This window comes from Clarias gariepinus, chromosome 11 (assembly GCF_024256425.1).
Source record: "Clarias gariepinus isolate MV-2021 ecotype Netherlands chromosome 11, CGAR_prim_01v2, whole genome shotgun sequence".
Lineage (NCBI taxonomy): Eukaryota > Metazoa > Chordata > Actinopteri > Siluriformes > Clariidae > Clarias > Clarias gariepinus.
The window spans coordinates 26,801,768-26,826,139 of record NC_071110.1 but is presented as its reverse complement, the minus strand read 5'-3'; the positions used below and the strand labels follow the sequence as shown (position 1 = coordinate 26,826,139).

The following is a 24,372-nucleotide window of genomic DNA, read 5'->3' as shown; positions in this document are numbered from 1 at the left end:
ATATGTTTTTAAAAGTGAGACCTGAGCAATCCAATTATTTTCCCAGTTAATCTGAGCCCTGACATTTTCTCCCATTTTGCAGGGTTGTTTCATGCCTTTGATGAGAATCGGGACAATCACATCGACTTTAAGGAAATATCATGCGGGCTCTCTGCATGCTGTCGAGGTCCAGTGGCTGAGCGGCAGAAATGTAAGCCGTGCCATTTTAATTTGTAAAAATTGATTTAAAACAATAAAAAGCAAAGCATTTTTTTCTTCTTCTTCTTCTTTTTCCAAGTACCTTTCATTTTTGGAGAATCCATTTTTGTTAAGCAACCATCCCACCATCCATGCACTGCAATTAGTTAATTACTAAAAACATGATTTTCACGGCATAGCGGTTAACACTGTCACCTCGCACCACCAGGGTCCAGGTTTGATTCCCACCTCGGGTCTGTTTGAGGAGTTTGCATGTTTTCTTCGTGGGTTTTCTCCGGCTACTCCAGTTTCCTTTTACAGTCCAAAGACGTGCAGATTTAGCTAATTGTAGTTCCCCAACCCCCCCCAAAGTGTGTGAGTGAGTGTGTGAATGAATGCATAATTGTGCCCTGCGATGGACTGGCACCCCATCCAGGCTGTATCCTGCCAAGTGCCCGACGTCCCTCTGGGATGGGCTCCAGCCTTCCTGTGACCCTGTCGAGGAGAAACAGTATTAGAGAATGAATGAGAGAGTTAGTGATTTATTTTTGTTTTTTATAACTAAAGCACTCGTTCTTGTCCAGTTTGTTTCAAAGTTTTTGACGTTGATCGGGACGGAGTTCTGTCCCGAATTGAGATGCACAAGATGGTGGTGGCCTTACAGGAAGTGTGGAAGGACAACCGCACTGATAGTCTCCCCGTAAGCAATGACCATTTTTACATTTGCATCATTACATTAACATAATGGCATTTGGCAGACACCCCTATCCAGAGCGACTTACTGTATGTACACTACCGCTCAAAGGTTTGGATCACTTACAGATTTCTTTGTTTTTGTTTAGTGATTTATTTTCTACATTCTACAACAATAATGGGGATTTCAAAACTATAAAATAATGCCTGTTGAAGTTAGGTAATTATGTAACAACTAAAACAACAACAGTCAGTTGTTATTTTAAGACACGATGGTCAGCTGTTCTAGATCAGTTCTTGCAAGAACAGTATTGTGTTAAGTACATTTACAAAACCCATCAAGCACCATCATGAAACTAGCTTTCATGAAGACCTTCCCAGGAAAAGATCATTTAGAGTTACCTGTTACCTCAGAAATCACCAATTACCAACCAACACCTCAGATTAGAGCTGTTATGAAGGATTTACAGAGCGCAAGTAAGCAGATACATATCAATCTCTCATATTTTGAACGCCTTCAGCATTGCTTTAACAAATAAAAACATAAATATAATAAATAAAATAAATATAATAAATAAAACATAAAGGAACTACCACGGCGATAGAAAGTGATCCCAAACTTTTGAGCGATAGTGGAATTTATTTATATATTTTTTAAATCTCTGAGCTTTTGGCCTACAAATAAGATCTTCTTGATCTGCTTGCCTTGATTAAGTCTTCAAGTGTCTCTGTAGTGTGTAATGCACAACTTGGGGATTTATTATGGATTCAATTTGTTTGTCGGTTAATCTTTTACTTTCTTCCTGTGCAGGAACTGGAATCCAACGTTTCCGATATTGTTGATGAAATCCTTACGATACACGACACTACAAAAGTGTGTAATATCTTGTCATTTATTTATTCTGTTTAAACATCCTGCTTAATCGTGAATCAGTGAACAATAGTGTAAGGCCGTCTCTGTGTATTCTACCACACAGGAGGGACACCTAACACTAGAGGACTATCAGATATGGAGTGTGAAGAGTGCCCTTGCCAGCGAGTTCCTCAACCTGCTCTTTCAGGTACGGGATCATGGATTCTTGTGCAGCTATCAACTGTTTTTATTTGCTCATCATAAATTTCACATGTTTCTTCTGGTTGGTTTCAAGCGTTTGTCATGTCACTTTAAACAGGTCTGTCACATAGTCCTGGGGCTCCGGCCTGCGACACCCAAGGAAGAAGGTCAGATTATCAGGTGAGTGAAAGGCCAGAAGGAGCCTGAAATCTAAACAACACTCTAAACTCTCTGCTGACCGCTGAGTTTAAAATTAGTTTTCATGGATCGTGGTCTATATTGCTTGCATCCTCTCTTGGTGATAATTATATTCCTAAACGATAATGGCTTTGATTACAACACATCGTCTAGACGCATTGCATTTGCTGACTTCTCAGTCGAGCACTGTTCTATTTTGAACAACGCTCGGATTTTGCCTTTATATGCTTTTCACCAGTGTTGAGCAATAATCAGGGTGGTTATAAGCTGACTTGGTGTAATGTGTCTTTTTTTGTTGTGTTTTTCTGCAACTATGAACCACAAATGACATTAAATAAATAGAAGTCGGGTGCGGTTTTTATGCAATAATTAACGGTTCTGGTTTTATACAGAATTAAAATTTAACAGCTTAACATTAATTTAATTTAACAATTGTACTCTGATCAAAGGTAAAATTTACTTATTTAAGTGAGTTGACGTAATTGTTTTTTATTTAAGTTCAGTATGTGAAGCATTGTAAATGTACAATCAAATATAATTTAAAATTTTACAAAGGAAAAATAATAATAAGGTTGTTTGTGTTATTTGTTGTCGCTTATGTAATTTTTAAAAACCTTTTCTTTTACAGTGGAACCTTGGATTACGAACATAATTCGTTCTGAAAGCGGGCTCATATTTCAAAACACTCGTAAATCAAGAACGTATCAAATCGAATTTCAAATCACCCGTAAATCAAAATTTTACATAAGAAATTATGGAAACTCAAATTATTTGTTCCACTGCCCAAAAAAAATTAAAACATAAAAATAATTAATACAAAATATAAAGTAAAAATAAAGCCAATTAACCTGCACTTTACCTTTAAAAACAGTAAAAATAAGTCTTGACAGAAAAGACTGTTTTATCAGGAAAAGTTAGAAAGGAACATCGCTAATAACTCTCCCGTGAGAGCGAGGCGAGAGGACGGGTCACGGTGTGAAGGGACATGGTGTCCAATGAGACGCGCACACACAACGGAATTCTTTGGAGCTTTTTTCCCTCTTTCTTCCAAAGTGATCCCAAACTTTTGAGCGGTAGTGTAGGCATAGCATTAAGCCCCCATTGACAATGAGCAGGAAGAAATTAATAAGGACGTAGTAATGACCCGTTAAGAGCGTAACCAACACCTCTTATGGACTTTGTTGACTGTAAGCATGACGCAGGTGGGAAAGTTATTGATTTGTCATTAGTACGTCACTGGTTGTTGCTATGACAGTGGACTTCTCACAGCGACCTCTTTAGGTTCATGATATGGCTTTGGCAAGTCCCTGCCACGTTGTAGAACAAGTTTGACCGCACACATATGTGCATCTGGCGTTCACGGCACGCATGCAGCAGATTATCAGCATGAGTGTGTCACTTTCAGAAAAATGCTGGATTATTTCCTTACACCATGTGGTGAAAAGCACCGTGCGTGTTGTGGTATTTATACCAATCCTTCATGAGCAGTGACTATGTAGTAGGTACGTAATGTTTTGTGACCTGATCGGAAGGAGTAAAAGCTCGATTGGACCTGATCATGTGCAGGAAAGGAAATTAGAAACACTATAGAGGCCTTAAGAACATAGCTATGATCATTGTAAAATTTTGACTCCGTTTCCGCCGTGATTGTTATTTTTAGGCCACAGTGGGAACCTCATGGTCTTTGTCGGAGTGTGACGGGCCCTTAACTAGTTCCATTAATAATTATGTCAAAGTATGGTTCGTACAAGACGTGTGTGTTTGTGTGTGTGCTTAGGGGATGGCTGGAACGAGAGAGCCGACACGGTCTGCAGCCGAGCCAGAACTGGTTCCTTATCTCCATTCAGTGGTGGAATCTGTGGAAAGATTATGTGAAATACGTGAGTGAATCAGACATTATGTTGAGACATTAATGAAGGCTGCCGAGCGCTAGTGCGATATATGATTTGCTTTATGTTTAGGATAATAAATCTATAGTGGTGGAGCAGCCGAGTACGCTGGGCATCGGCAGGAGGTCCCCGCAGTCGCCCGAACCGCTACTGAGCAAGACTGGAACAGTATCGCGATCTCTGAGCTCTCCAGGAGAGAAATCCCCGAAAAGCAACTGGGAGGTCTCGGAGAGCACCGCTAACAGTAAGTGGTCTTATATTATAGACTACCAATAAGACAATGAGTTATACATCAGCCGTTTGTGGTTATTACAGGTGTAAGGGCCATGTTTCATTTTTTTAAATTTGTTGTTGTGTTTATTTCTATTTTATTAGTTAAGCATTTAGTTCATTAGTTAAGCACTTAGTATGATACTCGTAAGTTGTACTGTGACATCACTTTATAATTTGTTTTGTGACATCATTCCATAGTTGTGTAGCTGCATGTCTATCACGCACGCTAGTTGTTGTTAAGATACGGAAGTGTGAAGAACAGAAGCTTTTGACCATAATACCATAAGCTAAAAGATGCCACAAATAAGTTGTTGCAACGATAATTTAAGACCGTAAGCTACAGGACACAGCAAACGACTTGTCGTAACCACAGTGGATTTATGCAAGAAACTTCAAGAACTGTTGAGCTTTGATGTTGACAATAAAACAAGAGGTTCATTTTGAAAATTCCCAAATGTATATAAAAAACAGATTGCAGACTTTGCTGCTAAAGAATTAGTTGTAATATTTACTCATCCTGTATATACTGCATTCCAAAGCAAAGTTGCAGTCGCAACATGAACTATCTATTTATTCATCTCAGCAGCACTTCGACATAAATTTCCATCCCACTCGATGTGGGTGATGAAAGAATAACCGGCGGATCCGCAGCGCTCTGACTATCATCAGCCAGATTCTCAGACTTTGATTCTGTCTCAGCAGTTTTTAACCGATGCTGCAGTTTTAATGTGATGTCGTTTACTATAATAATTTCCTCTAGCTCCTGTCTCCTCTTTAATCGTGATGCGTCACCATGCCCATGTTTCGCCCAGTTTATTTGAATGCTTATTGTGAATAAAACGTTTACACGACAACAGAATGTTTTTATCACGCCAGTTGCATTGATACGACACTGGCATCCCAACAGCAGACTTGGAAGTTTTACAACTGAAGGAGTTTGTCGTCGTTGTCAAAACACGCCCTATATTTTCTCCAAACATTTCACGGATTGACTAAGGCCTTTTGAGGAGCATATTGTTCTTCAGACCGTTCATTTGAAAAAAGCCACTGCATTTAAGGGGTGAATTAATCTGCAACGAGATTTAGATAGGTGGTACATGTCAAAAAAACATCCACAGGCCTGAGGTCTGGTTCAGTGCCGCTCACATTCCCATTCTTGTCCTTCTTTTCACCACTTTCTCCGCATTCCAAGGACACCCTACGTCAGTCCTATAATCTATATCATCATTGATGTAATCTGGCAACACTGATATAATCTGCACTGTCATTGTTATAATTTGCACCATTGCTGTTTTAATCTGCATTCCGGCTATAGCAGCTCATCTTTACTGTTTTAGTTTGTGCGATCACTGTTAAAAGTTGTACTATCTTTGTTATAATCATTGCTGTTGCACACTCTGTATCATATATTTGATAAATTACTGCAGTGGTTATGCAGACAACAGTGATGAAATCGGCACAATCGCTCGCTGTTCTAATGAAACTCTCTTTCTGTCGCTCCCTCTCTTGGTCTCACCCATTCTTTACACCGCTTATACAGGATAAGCGGTATAAAGAATGGGTGAGACCAAGAGAGGGTCCTGGAAAAGCTGGAACCCATCCCAGGGAACATGGTGCACCAGACGAGATATAGTCTAGACGGACGTGCCAGTCTATCGCACAAGGGCACACACTCACGCGATACAGGGCAATTTAAAAACACCCGTTAGTCTAATGTTGGAGGAAAACGCAGACCCCGGAGGAAACTCCACGCACACAGATCCGAGGCGGAATTAGAACCCTTGACACTGGAGGCGTGAGGCCTCAGTATTAACCACTACGTCAATGTGCGACTCATAACAAAACACATTTCCTGTTAGATAATTGCACAATCAACCATATAGCTCACGCTCTTCGGTCTTACGCCAAGAAGATGTATTTTGTTTTGAGTTTTGAGTCTGGTTCTTCTCGAGGTTTCTTCCCGAAATCGTTTCTGGGAGTTCCACCTTGCGACCCTCACCTTCGGCTTGCACATTAGAGACAATCTGATGAAGCTATAAATATATACATATATGCATTTATTATGTATTTTTATTTGTATCCAGAATATTTATTTCTATAAATCTACTTTGTGACAATGTTCTATTGTTACAAGCACTATATGAATAAAATGGAATTGAATTATAATCTGGACCATCACTGTTTTAATCTATAAGCATGTTATAATCTATCAAGTGTAACTCCTTTCTCGTTACATTTGGTGGGTCTGTATAAATATCGCTCATGTCTAAGGATCATCTTCACCCTGCCACAATCCACAGTGTGCCTTAGTAAATATCTCATTATAAATAACTTTTTTTTTTTTTGTATAGTTGTATAATTTGCTAAATCACAATATTATATTATGTGTAGTAACAGTTATTTAATCGTCTGATATTTTTGTGCATGTCGTCCCTTCCTCAGGTCAGCTGGCTCACGTGAGCTCATCAGCCACAGACATCTGCTTTGCTCGGCAGAACAATGTTTTGGATAACAATAACCAGTGTTTCTCCACTGCCAACGGCCACCTACCCAACCAGCTAGCTACGCAGAGGCCAGGTGCCATCGACAACCAGCCCTTGGTCACCACTGACCCCATTAAGGTCTGTGTGTGTGGTGAAACAACTCTGAAAATGCATGCAAAATGCCCATGTAACCCATCAAAAGACCTTTACAGTAGGTCACATAAAAACCAAATTAAAAAAATTAATATGCGTTAACTATTAAGATACCTACAGTATGTCCATAATTTAAAAGATGCATGAGCAGGCTTTCCTGAGAGAAAGGCACCCAAACTTTACCAAGTATCACTGGAACTACTGTGGGAATCATACATACATATATTGGAATCTTGAGTGTTTTTTTTTCCACTATAAACCATGTCAAAAAGCTGTCAAAGTCAACAACTGGAAAATTGGCAATTTTCTTGCCACCTAAATGCTTTCACGGTCCTTATAGCCGAAGCTGTGCGCGATTGACAATTTGCAATTTTATTACTGCCCGATTTCAATGGAATTTTCGAGGCAAGATGATATGTTGATATTTTTATGACATCAAATTACATAGCGGGAAACTCATAATATTTTTAAAGCGTTATAGAGTGTCAGATTGCAGTGGCTCGATGTGCCCAGGCTCAGTGTGTTATTGCTTTTAGTGTCGAAAGTTTTTTTTTTTTATACTCTGTAATAACACCTCATCCTTCTAACCGACTCTTGTACTGTCAGGGCCGATTATACACCATTATTCACTGCACTCACAACAAACAAGGCTTTTAAACCGTGCTAGACTTTTATCTCGCCCGTGTTGGCAGTGACATGATTCAGCAGGTGGTCTGATGTTGGTTTCTTTGAGAATTTTTTTTTTTTAAATTGACATTTAAAAGCAGGTTGATCAGGGCAACTTGCTTTCTCATAGCTGTTATGATAAGCGAATAGAACGATTGCTTTAACCTCTACAGGCACCTACGTTAACCATGGAGGGCGGGCGCTTGAAGAGACCGCTGAACCTGATGGCTGGCCGAGATTTCGAGACCGTACCAGAGCCAGTGTGGCGGGCACTCTACCACTGGTACGGTGCCAACCTTAGCTTGCCCAGACCGGTATGTGTGCAAGCCTTCATAAGTAAAGCTTAGACATATCTGCCGATGTTAGTTTTCTTTTAGAGCCTTTAATTAAACAGGTGGCTAAGGACCTTGTAATAGATTGCTAAAAGAAGTGAATATTTTAAACTGAATTTACAGCATATATATACTGCACTGTTCAGGTCAGCTTTATTACCTTTATTTTTCCCTGTTTGTTTGTTTGTCTGTCTGAAGGTGATCAAGTCAGTTGTCACAGAGCTGTCAGAGTTGGAGCTCCTCCCTCGTTATCTGCTCTTCCTTCGGCAGCAACCGGCCACCCGCACCCCCCAGTCCAACATCTGGGTTAACATGGGTATGAGCAGCCTGCGAATGTTCCCTCCACACTTTTCCCGAGGTAACGTAAGCCTGCAGCAAGAGAGCGGCTCCCTCCACCGTCCCGGGTGCATCCTAATCTCCTAAAACCACTTCTACAGGGAATTTGGCACAGCAAGCGCAACAAATTCTTACTGGCAGCACTAAATAAAAAAATCTTTTTTTTTTTTTAAATCATCATCCCAAATCCTGTTCAATCCGAGCACATATCTCTGCCTGCTTTTTTCTGCATACCTGCTGAGGAGCTCAGACTGACGAAGGCCTGTGTGTTTGTTTAAGCAGGCATTAAGATTTGATTTGGTTCGGCGCTCATTATCAGGTTACCTGAAAAGGCCTAGGTAAAAAAAAAAAAAAAGAAACAGGGCACATAGCAGAGCGCTAACCCGATTTTAAAGCACTGACAGGGTGCTGGTGAGCATTAGAGCTCCACTAATCTTATTTGAGTTACCTGATGCCTGGCTGTAGCAGGGTTTGTTACCTCTCAACAGTGTTAGGTGTAACACGTTAGAGTACTTAGATTACTTTTTTAATGTAACAAGTAATCTAACGTCTTAGGTCCGCCATTTAAGTACTCAGTTATTTAGTTATTTAAAAAAATGTAATCTGTTATTTAGACAATTTATGTAATCCGTGAGCCAGACAGCAATCATTCCCAATCCCTCAGTCTGTGCAAAAGTTGTCATACAAGCCCCGCCCCCGATACCCCGCCCCCCTCAGATTCCTGCTGTTCTACCCCTATCTCACCTATGCGGTTTGACCGTACGAGGACCGACGCGCAGAAAGATCGAAACCTAATCACAGCACCAAAACTCGCGGTAATTCATGATGAACCGTACTTACGGCCACCGTGCGAAACCACAAAGGGTAGATAGGGGTATTAGTAGTTAACAGATTATGGGCCAAACTTTGTTGAGTGAGGATGGTAGAATAATTATAAAGGTCTTGACTAAAACAACATGCATGAGGAATCACAAAGGAGTTTTCATTTTCTGAAATGGAAAAGTACTTGAACTAGTTACTTTTATCAAAAATTAATGCTGTAATGTAACTGATTACTTTTTGAAGACAGTAATTTCGTAATGTAATTAGTTATTTTAAAAGTAACGTCCCCCAACACTGCCTCTCAGTCACAAATCTGCTCCCTCTAGCAGACGGGATGCTGTACAATCTAAGGAAGAAATGGGTGCTCGTGTCAAATGTGATCGCTTCTAATGAACTTGGTTTGGGGGGGTTTGAACTAATTATTAATCATGTTTGGTGTACCTTGTTTGTCTTTGTACTTGTGGGGTGCTTTTGGCTTTGTTCGCATCTCTTTTACTCCCCCCAGAGTAAACTAATGGTTAATCAGTTGCTTGAAAATCACCTTTGCCCTTTCTTGCTGCCTGCTTACAACCTAATATACGCTTAAAAAGCTTTTCTGTGGTGTGTACATTTGCCGGGGTATCGTTGTCATCTTAACCGATTAACCACCTCCTGCTGTTTAAACGTATACACTACATACAGTATCCATACTCGCTTAACGATATTTTTACACAAAGGATAATAATGAAAGCTTAGCATCGGTGTTTCAATATAGACCAGATATTATTTAACCCCTAGGTGTTAAAGACAGGCGTGTCCTCACCCCCTACCGTCCTACAGGTAACATGCCATCACCGAACGCCCCACTGAAGCGTGTGCTGGCGTACACGGGTTGTTTCAGCAGGATGAGCACCATTAAGGACATCCACGAGTACCTGTCACAGAGGCTACGCATCAAAGAAGAAGACATGCGTCTCTGGCTCTACAACGGCGAGGTGAGATTTTCCATAGCTGCCCCGCGCTATAGCACAAAATACTACTACACTACACTGTTTTGCCAAATGTATTCGCTTGACTGCCTTCCATGCAGTAACATCACAATCCTAATCCATAGGGTTTATTATCGTGATGTTGGCCCCGCCTCCTTTGCAGCTGTAACAGCTTTAACTCTTCTGAGAGGGCTTTACAGTGGTGGTGTTAGTGGTGGTGTTAGTCTTCCGGCTACTGCAGCGCCGATCCCAAGCACAACTAAAACGAGAGGGTTGCGTCAGGAAGGGCATCCGATGTAAAAACCCGTTTCATGTTGTTGTACGGATCAGTTGGTTTGCCGTGGAAAGACCAACAACTTTAGGAGTGTGTTTGTTTATGGGAATTTTTGAGCATTCTTCCAGAAGCACATTTGTGAGGTCAGACACTGGGAAGGCCTGGCTCTTATTCATCCCAAAGATGTTTCATCAGGTTGAGGTGCAGGCCATTCGAGTCCATCCACACCAAACTCGCTCATCCATGTCTTTATGCTGAGGATGCATCCATGTCTTTATGTCTTTATGCATCCATGTCTTTATGCTGATGCCTGGCTATAGCAGGGTTTGTTACCTCTCAACAGTGTTGGGTATAACGCTTTACAAAGTACGCGTTAGAGTACTTAGATTACTTTTTTGATGTAACGAGTAATCTAACGCGTTAGGTCCGCCATTTAAGTATTCAGTTATTTAGTTATTTTTTAAAAAATTTAACCCGTTATTCGGACAGTTTGTGTAATCCATGAGCCAGACAGCAATCATTCCCAATCCCTTAGTGTGTGCAAAAGTTGTCATACAAGCCCCGCCCCCGATAACCCGCCTCCCTCTGTTATTCCTGCTGTTCTACCCCTTTCTCACCTATGCGGTTTGACTATACGAGGACGGACGCGCAGAAAAATGGAAACCTAATCACAGAAGCAAAACTCGCGGTGAATCATGATGAACGTGAAGAAGACAGGCGAGCGAATACTTTTGGCAATATGGCGTATTTCATTAACATGTTTTACAACCTGTCGTACGACACCAACACTGCAAATTATTTTGCTAAACAGGTTGTACAGTATGTTCAAGATGCAGCTTTTAACTCCTTGCTCTTGCTCTTCCAATTCCTAAACATCCTCTCCTTAGAATTACCTCACCCTCCTTGATGACGAGGATCACACTTTAGAGAGTTTGAAAATAGAAGACGAGCAGCACTTAGTGATTGAGGGTATGTCTGTAAATTTATCTTTTGTTCTGATAGGCTTCTTCAAGTTATTGGTAATATTGCAAATTCTTTTATTCCTGTCTCGCTAGTTCGAAACAAAGATATGAGCTGGCCAGAGGAGATGTCCTTTATCGCCAACAGCAGCAAAATGGACAGACACAAAGGTAAGTAGTTCCACGGTTCTGGAGAAAAAAAACTTCATTGAAGATTGGTGATTTTCACTCTGTAATAATTTCCCTATGAAAGTAGATTAATAAATGGAGTAATATGGAGCACCACTGCATGCCAAAAACAGCGTGAGGTTCTGTATCTGCTGGGACGTTTAATATTGATCTCTTAAATCCAATAAAACCATGAATAATTAAAACGCGTAAGAAAGCTAACAGGAATGACCCATCTCCTCCACTGTGTCTTGTGTTTAATTTAAATGTATTACGAATTGTGGAAGTTAAATGTCTTGTGATTTTCCCTCTAAAGTTCCTACAGAGAAAGGTGCTACAGGTCTGAGTAACCTGGGGAATACATGCTTTATGAACTCTAGTATTCAGTGTGTGAGCAACACCAAACCTCTCACCGATTACTTCATCTCAGGGAGACACCTCTATGAGTTGAACAGGTAAGGGAGTGTGAAGTAAAGTGTGTGCTTGTGTTTTAAAACGATTCGTTCTAAAACAGTTTTTTTTTTTTTATGGGAGCACGATAAATGTCTGACTTTGATTCGCTACTCTTTATCTTGACAGAACCAATCCCATAGGAATGCGAGGCCATATGGCCAAATGCTATGGAGATTTAGTGCAAGAACTCTGGAGCGGAACACAAAAAAACGTCGCGCCGCTGAAGCTCCGGGTCGGCATTTTTTTTTTTTTACCTAGTCGTTTATCATTCATTGCTTGAGAAATTCTTTTCTACTGATTTTCAGAGAACCCTTATTAAAGTCAATGTCATATTTTGTGCAGTGGACGATAGCAAAGTACGCGCCGAGATTCAACGGCTTTCAGCAGCAGGACTCTCAAGAGCTGCTGGCGTTTTTGTTGGACGGGCTCCATGAGGACCTGAACCGGGTGCACGAAAAGCCTTACGTGGAGCTGAAGGACAGTGACGGACGGCCGGACGCGGAAGTGGCCACCGAGGTCAGTGTCAGGCTGTTAGTCATTTCCATGGTCTCTTTTTAATTCAGAGGCACCGACTGCTTGATTGAAGGAAAATCTGTTCTTCAGCCGCAAACTTCTTAAGATGTAGATTAGCCTTAATGATGATGTTGTAGCACTAATGAAAGACAAGAGTTCTGTAAGAAAGGCTGTACCATGTATTAGCTAAAGTGGCATTAGGGCATTAAGTGTGTGTGCGTGTTTAGGCCTGGGACAACCACTTAAGAAGAAACCGCTCAATTGTGGTGGACCTGTTCCATGGCCAGCTCAAGTCCCAAGTCAAGTGCAAAACGTGCGGCCACATCAGCGCTCGCTTTGACCCCTTCAACTTCCTGTCTCTGCCTCTCCCAATGGACAGCTCCATGCACTTGGAGATCACAGGTGAGGTGCAGCGCATGAAAAATGATGGTTATCTTAAATCTTAGAATCTTATAGTCTGCATGAAGCCGTCATGCATTTAACGTGTGTGTTTCACAGTCATTAAACTGGACGGGTCCACCCCGGTGCGCTATGGTCTCCGTTTAAACATGGATGAGAAGTATACAGGACTGAAGAAGCAGCTGAGTGAACTGTGCAGCCTAAAGCCAGAGCAGATCCTCCTGGCTGAGGTCCATTCCTCTAACATCAAGGTTAGCTGAACTCGCTATCGGCAAAGGATGACTGTGGATTAATTTAAACACCAGAGATTAAATGACGAGCTGCATTTAATAATCGTATTAACTTAAGAGTGATAAAAGGATTTGTCTCATGGATTTTTTATTATAGCAATGAATGTTAAAAAAACAATTATGTGCTGGTCATTAATAAGCAAAACTCATTTAATTCTGTGATGGCTTGCGACTGCAGTCGCTCAGTAGTTTTTAGAACTGAAATTACTGTGAACTGAGTCTGCGTCACTGAAAGTGAACTTGATATCGACTTAAACATCTTCCCAGTTATAGTATTGAACTTTATAATATAACTTGGAATCACCATTACAATCACTCAATCACCAGTTGGTTTCCTTTTGAGTTTGCCTCCTTTCCAGTTTGTCATCTCAGGGAGTTTTTCCTTGCCACCATCACCCCGGGTTCCTCATTAAATTAATAGTTATAAGTTATTAATAGCATCATTTTTATTAATAACATTTTCCTTTAATTGTTTTTTTATGTAAAGCTGCTTTTTTGACAGTGTTTATGGCTACAAGCGCTATACAAATAAAATTGAAGTTATGAATTGCAGTTCTTTCGTGTGTTGTTTCACGTATCACCAAAATGACTCCAAAAAATCCGTGAACAGATTCGGCGGGTTATTAATTTGATTGCTTGTGACTGGTGATCGGCTGATCAGCCTCAGATATTAAATCATTATTTTATTAAATATTAAATCTGATAAATCTGTGCTGAATTCTGCCAGAGAAATGCATTATTATGGCATTATATTATCAAAAATCGAACGTGTTAAAAACAGCCACACAACACAGGCACTGTTGAGTTTTGCCACTTTTGAGGAGGTAAAACGTTGACAAATTCATACAGGTAATTCTTTTACAACACATTTCCATCTAGATTTCTTTAGAAATAATTATTATGGCGGATGACAGAGATACGCGCTCCTTAGTTAAACGCTAAACTCTTGTAGTTAAAGTTAGTTTGTATTGTTTAAATGCTGTGCTTGTTTTTTTAAGTCAGAAAGTTTTTTTTACAAATTGCAATATTTTGATCAAATCGGCACCCAAGAATTGTATATTGTATTGGGAGTGGATTGATGATTCCCATCCCTAATACCCATCATGTTTTATTCCTTACTTTTTAATAATTTCATAATTCTTAGTAATTACTCATGTTGGCCTGCCGTGCTGACATCCAGTTTCAGCAAATATCTCTTGTGCCTGCAGAACTTTCCTCAAGACAACCAGAAAGTGCGTCTGTCTGTAAATGGCTTCCTGTGTGCATTTGAGATTCCTGTGCCTGGTTCTCCCACCTCTATCACTTTTCCAGCACCAGCAGGTGAGCGAGACGGTCCTTTTTATTTTTATTAAGATTTTTAATTTTTTTTATCTACATAAGTTACGTTTTTTCTGATTCTTTCTTTTGCCCTTTTCTTTCTGTCCAGGCAATACATTGATAGGAAATGGCATCGCTCGCAACGGCCACGCTGAGAATCCCGTTCCCAATGGCACAGTTGGCACCCCTGTCCGCAGCGGATCCGACATGAGCTTGGCTAATGGCTCACCAAGCACAGTGGTGCCCTCTGGCTCAGAAAAGTGTCTTGCCAACGGCATCCCCAATGGTCATGCCACCCCGGTTCAGGACAGCCCTTTCACTGGCTACATCATCGCCATGCACAGAAAGATGGTAACTCGCGCAGACTCAGTCCACTAAACACTAACACTGTGAGTAATCTTTGTGTCTTAGTACTGATTCTGTCGTTCTCTTCCTCAGATGCGGACAGAGCTGTACTTCCTGTCTTCTCAGAAGAACCGGCCCAGTTTGTTCGGGATGCCGCTCATCGTGCCCTGCACTGTGCATACCAGTAAGAAGGATCTGTATGATGCCGTGTGGATTCAGGTGTCCCGTCTAGCCAGCCCCCTCCCCCCTCAGGAGGCTAGCAACCATGCCCAAGATTGGTCAGTGCATTCTTAGTTAATTATACATCATCATTACACATATCATGATTAGATTAAAAAACAAGAATATTTTGTTTTTTCGAATGTCATGGACCGTGCTATACTGCAGTGATGACAGCCTGGGTTACCAGTACCCTTTCACCCTGCGGGCAGTGCAAAAGGATGGAAATTCCTGCGCCTGGTGCCCTTGGTACAGGTAAGCTGTTTTTACCCGTTAGCTCTTTCTCCTGTCAGTCTGTGTCTTTGTTAAGAGTGCTGCATTGAGTGATGAGGGTGCTCATATTTTTTGCCAGGTTCTGCAGAGGTTGTACAGTGGAATGTAATGAGGACAGGGCATCACTGGGAAATGCTTACATCGCTGTAGACTGGGACCCCACAGCCCTGCACCTCCGTTATCAAACTTCCCAAGAAAGGGTGAGTGAGTGCCACTAAATGCATAAGTAATAAGACGGAAAGTGTTCTGAGTTTTTGGACAGTTAAAGTGTCTGGTCCCTTTCAGTGTCATTTTAGCCCTTTTCAATGGGAGTTGAAGTGTTGTGGTGTAATGGACACCGTCTATTGATTCTAGAGTGTTTTTTTTTACGCTTTTAGAGGGATGTCATTTGTTTCTGTCCCACGCCAGAGATGAAAAAGCATGTGTTGAAGTATATAAGATACGAACATTTCCTATAACTGGAAAGTGCACTTGTAGTCAACTACAGGCAAACTCACTTTTAAAGCTTTACTTAAATTTCAGTAATTGTAGTTCGAACAATCAGATAACCACAGAAATTTAGTGGCTGTAGTTGAAACTAGATAAACTGTAAGGTCAAAAGTATGTGGCTACCCGACCACCACATCCAGATGTGCCAGTACCAGAAATGGTAATACTACATAATACAAAAACGTGTGATTACATATCTGTAGCAATATACTGGAAGGCCCACATACAGTGGCAAGAAAAGGTATGGAATTTCATTGTTCATTTTTCCCAAAATAAGATCTGATCTTCATCTTAGTCAAGAGTAGTAAAAAAAAATACAACATATAAAAAAAAATCAGATCTTTCATGTCTTTCTTGAGAACCGCAATAAAAACCTTATAGTGCTAATGGAAAAAGTGTATGAATCCTTCAGTTAATGACTTTTAAAAATAAATAAATAAATAAATAAATACATCTATTTGGAGCCAGGTGTTAAGAAAATGAGTTTGGAGGTGTGAGCTACTTTGACTAATAAAAAACGCTCAGACTTTTTTTTTTTTACTTTGCTCCGCACAAGAAGAATGCGCTTATGTGAGCCATGCCTCATGCCAAAAAGAGCTTTCAGAGGATCTACCATCAAGAATTGTTGATGTACGTAAAGCTGTAAAGGGTTACAAAGTGATTTCAAAAACTTGAAATCAATGGATTTTTGTGGTGGTGTTGTTTTAGGCACATTATATTTGTCAATACATTTGACTTGGATGCAAATCAGATCACATTTTATGACAAATCCTTGCAGAAAACCATGAAATTCCAAAAGGTTCACATTTCGTTCACTTACATCATATACACCATCAGCCATGACATTAACATTGATTATCACTTGGCAAGTCTTCGATGGAAGCAGCTGAAAGAGCAGCAACAACATCAATTATATATAGTATCTCAAAAGTTAGTACACCCCTCACGTTTCCGCAACCAATTTATTATATGTTCTCAAGGTACAAAACAATAGACATTAAAATTGTATATAATTTAGAGTAGTCAATGTGCAGCTTGTATATCAGTACAGATATACAATAACTCAACATGCAGACTTTATGGTCAACGAAAATGAGTACACCCTAAGTGAGCACGTCAAAACTGTGTCCAAAGTGTCAGTATTTTGGGTGAACCTCATTATCTAGCCCGGCCTTAATCCTCCTGGGCATTGACTTCACCAGAGCTGCACATGTCGTTGCTGGGATCCCGATAATGATATCACGAGGTACTGGGTGTTAGACACATGGCGCTTCACCACCTTCCAGTTGAGGACGCCCCACAGGTGCTTAATGGGGTTAAGGTCTGGAGACATACTTGGCCACCATTTAATTTAGTAAAACATTATGCTCCCCAGAAGTCCTGCTACAGACAGTAAAAAAAATTGTATCTAGGCATCTATGTTGTATAAAAAATATTTTTTATTGTAGCTGTCTCTATTATGATGAGTTGCCAAGATCACTTGCATGAAAATACATTATTATGTGTATGTTATTAACTTAATTTGTTTACACAATAATGAGAATTTTTCTAAAAATACAAGTTGCTTTTGAATGCAAAGCCTGGATCGGTGAGAATGTTGATCTTTTTCAAATTTGTGAAGATTTACTGTGTGTAATTTCAGCCAGATAATATTTTCCGAACAAGTATGTAGGGCACTACTATCTGTGTCCTAGCACCATTCATTAGGGTTTAGTGGATCAAAACTAAAATTAGGATCTGCGGTGCTTTGTCTCCTTTATCAGTTTGACACAAATCATGCACGCAGGCTGGTGTGAGCAGAGAATGTGTTTTGTTTTCACTTGGGATAATAGACTGCGCAATGTAGCGCTCTATTATTTGTAACGGATTTAAGGAAGGAAAAAGAAAATATACGAATTTGTTACATAAATGTGGCAGATTTGCTGATACCGTGGTAAAGAATTAGGTACAGAATAGTATTAATCTCAGCATCTTTCCGTGTCTGGGTCTGACAAGACCTACAGTATGTCCCATATTAGCAGTGTAAATAATTTTTTTAAGTCGGGGTAAATGTAAACCATGCTTCTTTTGGGTATGATGAGCGGCAGCACTGTGGCTTAGTGGTTAGCATGGTCACTTCGTGTCTCTAGTTTTGGAGGTTATGGTGTTTGCGTGTTTCCCCCGATGCTTGGTGGGTGTTCACTCTGTGCTCCAGTTTCCTCCTGATGTTCAAAGACATGCAGTCTAAATTGATTGGCATTTCAGGGTTGTTCATAGTAGGGCAAAGGTTGGCAGATTGGCCCAAACACACCATTTTGGAGTCCTGCATTGAGGCTGTAGATCAAATTTTTTTTACGCATGTCTTTTAAACAAGACTTTCATGAATAACCTACAATGGCAGTTTAAAAATGATCTTGCTGTATGATATGCTCGGGAGATATTTGAGGGGAAAATTTTTGTGCCAACCCTTTCCCCCATATGATTGGGTGTATGAGTGTGTGTGTGTGCATTTGTATTCTGCAGGTGGATAGGTACTCTGGATTATTTGGTAGTTAATTTATTTGTTTTATTAATAACAGAAACGTGGACATTTATTTAGTAGGTGAATTCATTTTTTTTTAAATCTATTTTAATTCTTACATAATAAAATACATTAAGGATATTAAAAGCTATTAAACAATACTGCTCATTTAAAAGGTTTCAAACTAAAAAGATGTTAATAGCACTATTATATAGCAGTATGCCATTTCTCCCACAGACCTGCCAGTTACTGCCAAGTCTAAGTCTGCTCATATTATCTGGTTATTTTTTATTTATTTATTTTTTCAGATAGTGGAGGAGCACACCAGTGTGGAACAGAGTCGACGTGCCCAAGCCGAGCCCATCAGTCTGGACAGCTGTCTGAAGGCCTTCACTAGTGAAGAGGAGTTAGGTGAAGACGAGCTCTACTATTGCTCCAAGTGCAAAACCCACTGTCTGGCAACCAAGAAGTTGGACCTCTGGAGGCTGCCTCCCATACTGGTATTAAAAAAAAAAAAACTTTCAGTTTAACTTTTGCATTCAATAATTCTACAGTTTACCTGGTCAATGAGGGATATAATCATTGGGTTTGTTTTGTTGTTCAGATTGTTCATCTAAAACGCTTCCAGTTTGTGAATGGACGCTGGATCAAGTCCCAGAAGATAGTGAAGTTCCCACGTGAGAGCTTCAACCCCAGTGCGTTTTTGGCTCCACGTGAAGCTCAGAGCACATGGAGTCTACAGAGCCAGAGCGACTGTCTGGTGGAGGAGCTCCAGAAACTCGCCGGTGGAGATTCCTCAGTGTCTTCCATCGCCACCACTTCTGTCGTCAGCCCTCCCATATCTGGCAAAGGTCTGTCTCTGGACTGTCTTCTCTACCAACCGTATGCCACAGGCTACAAAAAAAATTTTGTCCAATTTTATTTTGACGTAAAGTTTTTTTAAAAAAAGCTTATATATGCATTTATTCCATTAGGCACCCCGAGTTCAATTAGGAGGGTGGGCAGTCCACTAAGCAGAAACAACAGCCCCAGTAACAGCCCTAAAAGCTCTAGTCGGAGACAGGGCCGTCTGCGTCTGCCTCAGCTCGGCAGTCGACACCGACTCTCCAACAGCAAAGAGAATCTGGAGAGCAGTAAGGAGAGTGGGCTAGAACCAGAGCCGAGCGTGATAACAGAGGTGGAGCCTCAGGTGGCAGGAGCCACTTCAGAGCCCAATACACAAGACTCTTCCTGGACATTGGTTTCCTCCAGCGCTGACTCTGATGTCGCCATGGTGGACGGCATGAGCCAGGATAACGGGCAAATCAACGGGCACTCGGACGCCAGCACAGAGCTAGACAGCAGCTCTCACCGAAGGGACGAAGTCTGTCTTGAACCAATATACAATTTATATGCAATTTCGGTAGGTCTTTCTTTCCTCCTCAGACCTTTAAGAAGTCATTTTGGTGATTCTGGTGTGTGTGTGGGTAGTATCATAAAGATTTTTGCCCACTCAGATGTTTTTTTTTCTCTCTTGCAGTGCCATTCAGGAATCATGGGAGGGGGGCACTATGTGACCTATGCGAAAAACCCCAATGACAAATGGTACTGTTACAACGACAGCAGCTGCAAGGTAAAAATGTCCTCCTGTGCTTACAATTTATATTAAAGGTCATATCCATTCTTGATTTTTAATGCTTCTCACTCATTCTCTTGAAAGATAAAAAAAAAAAAACAGTAATTGGTCTGTGTATGTGTGATGAGTTTAAAGAAACGGATGATTGTTAATTAAAATAAAAAACATACAGCTGAGTAATAAATGCAAGCGAAAGCAGTGACTCTCATTATGGTGTTGAGGGCATTTAACTGGCATGGTTTGGGTGTTAATTTCTTCTTAATACTCTTGATTGATGTCCTACATCAACATGAGAAATTAGGCAGGAAAAAAAGTGCATCTGGCATTAGTTTGATTCACAGTGAGGCACTGATCTTGCTGTGCGAATCAGTGGTGTGTGTTAGGATGAATAAATTCTTTTGAGTGGGCAGATTTTACTCTCATGCCGATGGGAGCGTGAAGGCAGATTTAAAGCTCAGAAGTTAAAAAAGAAAGATAATACGTTTGCAGTAGGGTTTAATCTATTTTTTTAGTTAATATTAAACATATTAAACTACTGTGTACACAAATCGAATACCACAGGTTTGCAGATTAAGACCGTTTTGTGCTGAATGTGTGTGCATGAGAGCATTTTCATTTTACATCAGGCTCTGCTTGCTCTTGCATTTAAATCTCTTATGATTAATGAGCTTTTCACTCTTGCACTGTGAGAGATACAGAATTTTAAGAGACGCCTGAACGTGCACTGCCGTAGCACAGAGATCTAATTAAGGTTGAACTGAAGTATTTGAATCCTGTAGTAGAGTTTGGATCAACCTGTTCGACCGTACTGATTTTTCGTTTCATTTGTCAGCCGTCTGTATTTTTGCATACGTCACTGAAATACTGTATTATGAAATAACCTGTTTTGGCTCAGTGGGCAAAAAAAGATGAGTTTAGATTAAGTTTTATCACATCTCTGAGCAACAGAACTGACTTATGGAGCTAAGCTAATTTGGGGAGAGGAAAAAAAACCTGGGACAAGCTACTTTTGTAAAACTTAAAATTAGTTAGCTGTAACTACAGGGGGATGACATTACTTATTATAGGTCTTTTTAGTGGTGCTTATTAGGGCGCAAGAACTATAGGGTGCGCAGGCTTCTTCTTCTTATTTTCCTTTTTTCTTTTCTTTCTTCGTACAAAAGTTTGGCGCGTAACTAGTCTTGTTTACGGTTTATCGTAGACCCATGAACATCCCCTACACAAAGGTATAAGTTTTACCCCTGGGGCGCACATTTGGGCATCTCTTGTCATGCTAGCAACATGCTAATCATGTTAGCATCATGCTATCAATATGCTAACACGGGTGGGCTCATTTTACATAGGCAACCAGGATCAATTGTCTCTTAGCGTCAGTTGTGAAGCTGTCAAGCCACGCCCCTAGGCCCGAGATTTGCAAGCAACACTCCCATTTTCTTCAGAAAATGTACCTTTATAGTTTTGTATAAGTATTTAAATGTTAATGTACAGTACTGTTCAAAAGTTTCATAATAAATTGAATTGAACGATGTAGATTAAAATAAAGACATAGGATCAAATGTTTTACTGTCACAGGCTGCAAAGTGCCCAAAGATACAATTTAAAAAATCACTTGCAACCTCAGCAGCATCCTCATTTCCCCTTTCGTCTGTTCTAACCACTCAGCATTCAGCATCACCAGTATACTAATCACATACCTGAACATCTGTCGTCATCTGCACCTGTTTCTCACTGGTTTATACCTTCAGTTTAGATGGGTTTATGCTTGAATGATTCATAGGTCATTAAAAACATTCCTCTGAAAATGCGGCCCACAGGAAGAAAAGATATGCTAATTTGAAATTTAAATGGAAACGCCCTTATCTTAAAAAAAAAAAATTAGTTCATCAAAAAAAAAAGTTAACATGCGCTTATGAGTGTGCAATTGAAATCTACTTAATAAACACGATATCACACTTTCATGTGAACAACGTTGCTGGCACTTGTATCACATAAAAATACAAAAAGGTCTGGCTCTTTGGAAGCAAAATATAAAGAATTGAGGGGTGGGTCAAGACCTTCGCATAATATTGTATTTGATAAATAGCTTATCCTTTCTGTCTCTCTCTAGGAGGTTCACTCAGAAGAGATTGACACGGATTCAGCATACATTCTCTTTTATGAACAGCAAGGAGTGGACTATTCTCAGTTTCTGCCTCTGACTGACGGCAAGAAAATGGCAGACACTACAAGCATGGACGAGGACTTTGAGTCCGACTACAAAAAGTACTGTGTGCTCCAGTGATCCCATGCTCTTCCACGTTTAAAGCACTTAATAAGTCCGTAATTGTCCACGAAGTCACTGCAGCCGAGTGAAGCTGCACAACTGATTCCATGGGGCCGCCCTTACCGGAGCACAAAAAAAAATCTCGAGACTGAGGAATTTCAACTTTTGCTGCTGCCCCCATGTTTGAGAGTCACGTACATACTGGTGTCCTAGCCATCAAATGGCCGAAAGAGTTTGAAAGTAAAATAAATCAGTAAGAAAGACCCGTGTAGCTTGTGAATATTGCCAACTGATCAAATGACTCCTGGACCAAAAAAGAAAAAAAGATTTCTTTAACATTATCGTGATTAATGGGAACTCGGTCCAAACCTGCAGCATCTCATAGCTATGGGAAACCATATTTATGTATTTCTTCAGGAGGAAGAGTGCACACATCTTCCATAAACTTGTGTTTTGTATTTTTATATTTATATGATAGAATCATAGTACTTTTTTTTTTTTTTGGCCAAGCACATTAAAACAGTCCCAACTTTATCTATGAGTTCTACCGGAGCGAGAAAAAGAGTTTCTACTGGGCAAGTGCAATGTTCAGTTCTGTCTTAGCAGAGTCTTAGCAGACTTTTTGTTCCTCAGCAGATCCTATACACTACCTCCCTTTGTTGCAGTTTATTGGCTGATTGTTAATAGAAAGACTGCAAGACAGTATTACACTTTACAAAGCTCACTAAAATGTGCTGGTTTTCAATACCGTAAAAAAAAAAAAGGGAAAACAACAAAACTGCAATTCAGTGAGCAACACCCCAAAAAAAACATTGATTATGCTGTTGCTATAGTTTGATTTATGTTTTAAGTTTAGTTATGTTTTCACATATTGTGCCAATGTCTTTCAGAAAGCCAGTGTATGTCTTAGGCAGGTTTTAAATTGACATAATTTTATTATGTTTTTTTTTTCTTCTTTTTTTCAAGATATTTATTTTAACACCATGGATCCGTTCACTTTATCCAAACATGGGCTCGTTATTGGGCAGCCAATCACCAGTCCCTCCTCATAACACGTTCATCACATAACATGACTTCATCGCAAGTCCTCGAACATTCTTTCTGTCGTCATTTTATTTGTTATTTCTCATTAACTAAATTATCAGTAGAGTAAAATGGTAGCCAAAGCATGCATATCTGATCAGTGTCGTCTCGCTTCAGATTCTCAAGCCAAAGCCTTTTAACAGAACAGGTGCGATGTTGCTGTGTAGAAAGCACGCTTTTGTGGCTTCTCTGAAAGAACGCCTTGACCTCATGAAAGCCGCGTGCTAAAACTAAGCGACGTCCGTATGACCTGCTTGATGTCGTGTGTCTTAATGCCAGGATAGTAGCAACTCTTTAATAAATAAATAGAGTCGTTTAAAACACTGTGAACGGATATGATACAGTGAGGAAGAGAGTCATTTTTCCCCTTCCATGGTTTCTAAACAGTGCAACTAAGTTCCTTTATTGGGAAAGACCTACGTGTTCTGTGCCGTTTTTTTGCTGCTCTATTTTTTACTTTTTTTTTTTTTTCCGCTTATTACGAATATTTATGTACTTTAGCCAGCAAGGAAAGGTTTTCAAAAAATTGAAAATGGTTATTTATTGGTCATTCGATATCACTGCGATGTTGAAATCATCCGAGCAATGTTTAAACTCGCTTCAAACTGCAAGTCACGTTTCTTCGGTAAGAACGATCAAGGAAAATGTCTGATTTGATTTAAAGTAGAAATCACCGCTCTCCATTTCAAGCCTTTTTATTTGGAACTGAGTGACTTCCTTGTTCATTTTAGTGAAACTGGACTCTTCCTCTAATAGATTATTAGTCTTTTGAGGCTGCACATTTTATTTCTTTTTTTCTTTTCTTTTTTTTCCTTTGGATACAGGGATAATTTATTAATATTCCAAAAAAACACGATTGATTGGCAAAGTAGTGCGATCAACTACTGATATCTTGATTTTGTTAATCATCAGAGATGTGTTCATTTGGTGAGCTTTATTTTGTACAGTGTTTAAAGAATACAATGACATTGCACTGACATCAAATGTACAGACTTTTTGTAAATATGCCTACAGAAATGAACTGTAAAAAAAAATGTAGTTGTATATGAAGTGATACTGTTGATCTGTAATGATTCTTTGAACAACTGATTAAATTCAGCCCATGCAAATTGTTTTTTTGTTGTTGTTTCTTTTACTTTTTCTTTATTGTGTGCTTACTGTTGGGATT

The 24,372-nt window shown here is 40.0% G+C and overlaps 1 protein-coding gene across 2 annotated transcripts in view; it reads left to right on the top strand.

Annotated features, from left to right (window-relative positions):
• Positions 1 to 24,315, top strand: part of usp32 (ubiquitin specific peptidase 32) — a 55,051-nt gene extending 30,736 nt beyond the window's left edge. The window contains exons 7-34 of one of the 2 annotated variants that reach the window (XM_053507254.1): positions 83 to 190; positions 762 to 877; positions 1,682 to 1,744; positions 1,848 to 1,931; positions 2,043 to 2,104; positions 3,900 to 4,002; positions 4,084 to 4,255; positions 6,727 to 6,905; positions 7,760 to 7,900; positions 8,117 to 8,234; positions 9,896 to 10,050; positions 11,206 to 11,287; positions 11,374 to 11,448; positions 11,762 to 11,900; positions 12,025 to 12,130; positions 12,241 to 12,414; positions 12,639 to 12,813; positions 12,910 to 13,061; positions 14,309 to 14,420; positions 14,527 to 14,768; positions 14,856 to 15,040; positions 15,150 to 15,236; positions 15,334 to 15,454; positions 18,552 to 18,743; positions 18,848 to 19,094; positions 19,218 to 19,645; positions 19,763 to 19,855; positions 21,966 to 24,315. In XM_053507254.1, the coding sequence (XP_053363229.1) occupies positions 83 to 190; positions 762 to 877; positions 1,682 to 1,744; positions 1,848 to 1,931; positions 2,043 to 2,104; positions 3,900 to 4,002; positions 4,084 to 4,255; positions 6,727 to 6,905; positions 7,760 to 7,900; positions 8,117 to 8,234; positions 9,896 to 10,050; positions 11,206 to 11,287; positions 11,374 to 11,448; positions 11,762 to 11,900; positions 12,025 to 12,130; positions 12,241 to 12,414; positions 12,639 to 12,813; positions 12,910 to 13,061; positions 14,309 to 14,420; positions 14,527 to 14,768; positions 14,856 to 15,040; positions 15,150 to 15,236; positions 15,334 to 15,454; positions 18,552 to 18,743; positions 18,848 to 19,094; positions 19,218 to 19,645; positions 19,763 to 19,855; positions 21,966 to 22,139 (4,085 nt within the window). In that variant the 3' untranslated portion in view covers positions 22,140 to 24,315. Of the gene's footprint in view, positions 1 to 82; positions 191 to 761; positions 878 to 1,681; positions 1,745 to 1,847; positions 1,932 to 2,042; positions 2,105 to 3,899; positions 4,003 to 4,083; positions 4,256 to 6,726; positions 6,906 to 7,759; positions 7,901 to 8,116; positions 8,277 to 9,895; positions 10,051 to 11,205; positions 11,288 to 11,373; positions 11,449 to 11,761; positions 11,901 to 12,024; positions 12,131 to 12,240; positions 12,415 to 12,638; positions 12,814 to 12,909; positions 13,062 to 14,308; positions 14,421 to 14,526; positions 14,769 to 14,855; positions 15,041 to 15,149; positions 15,237 to 15,333; positions 15,455 to 18,551; positions 18,744 to 18,847; positions 19,095 to 19,217; positions 19,646 to 19,762; positions 19,856 to 21,965 lie in introns of both variants that reach the window. The other variant, XM_053507253.1, reaches the window with a different exon arrangement.
• Positions 24,316 to 24,372: the final 57 nt, after the last annotated feature.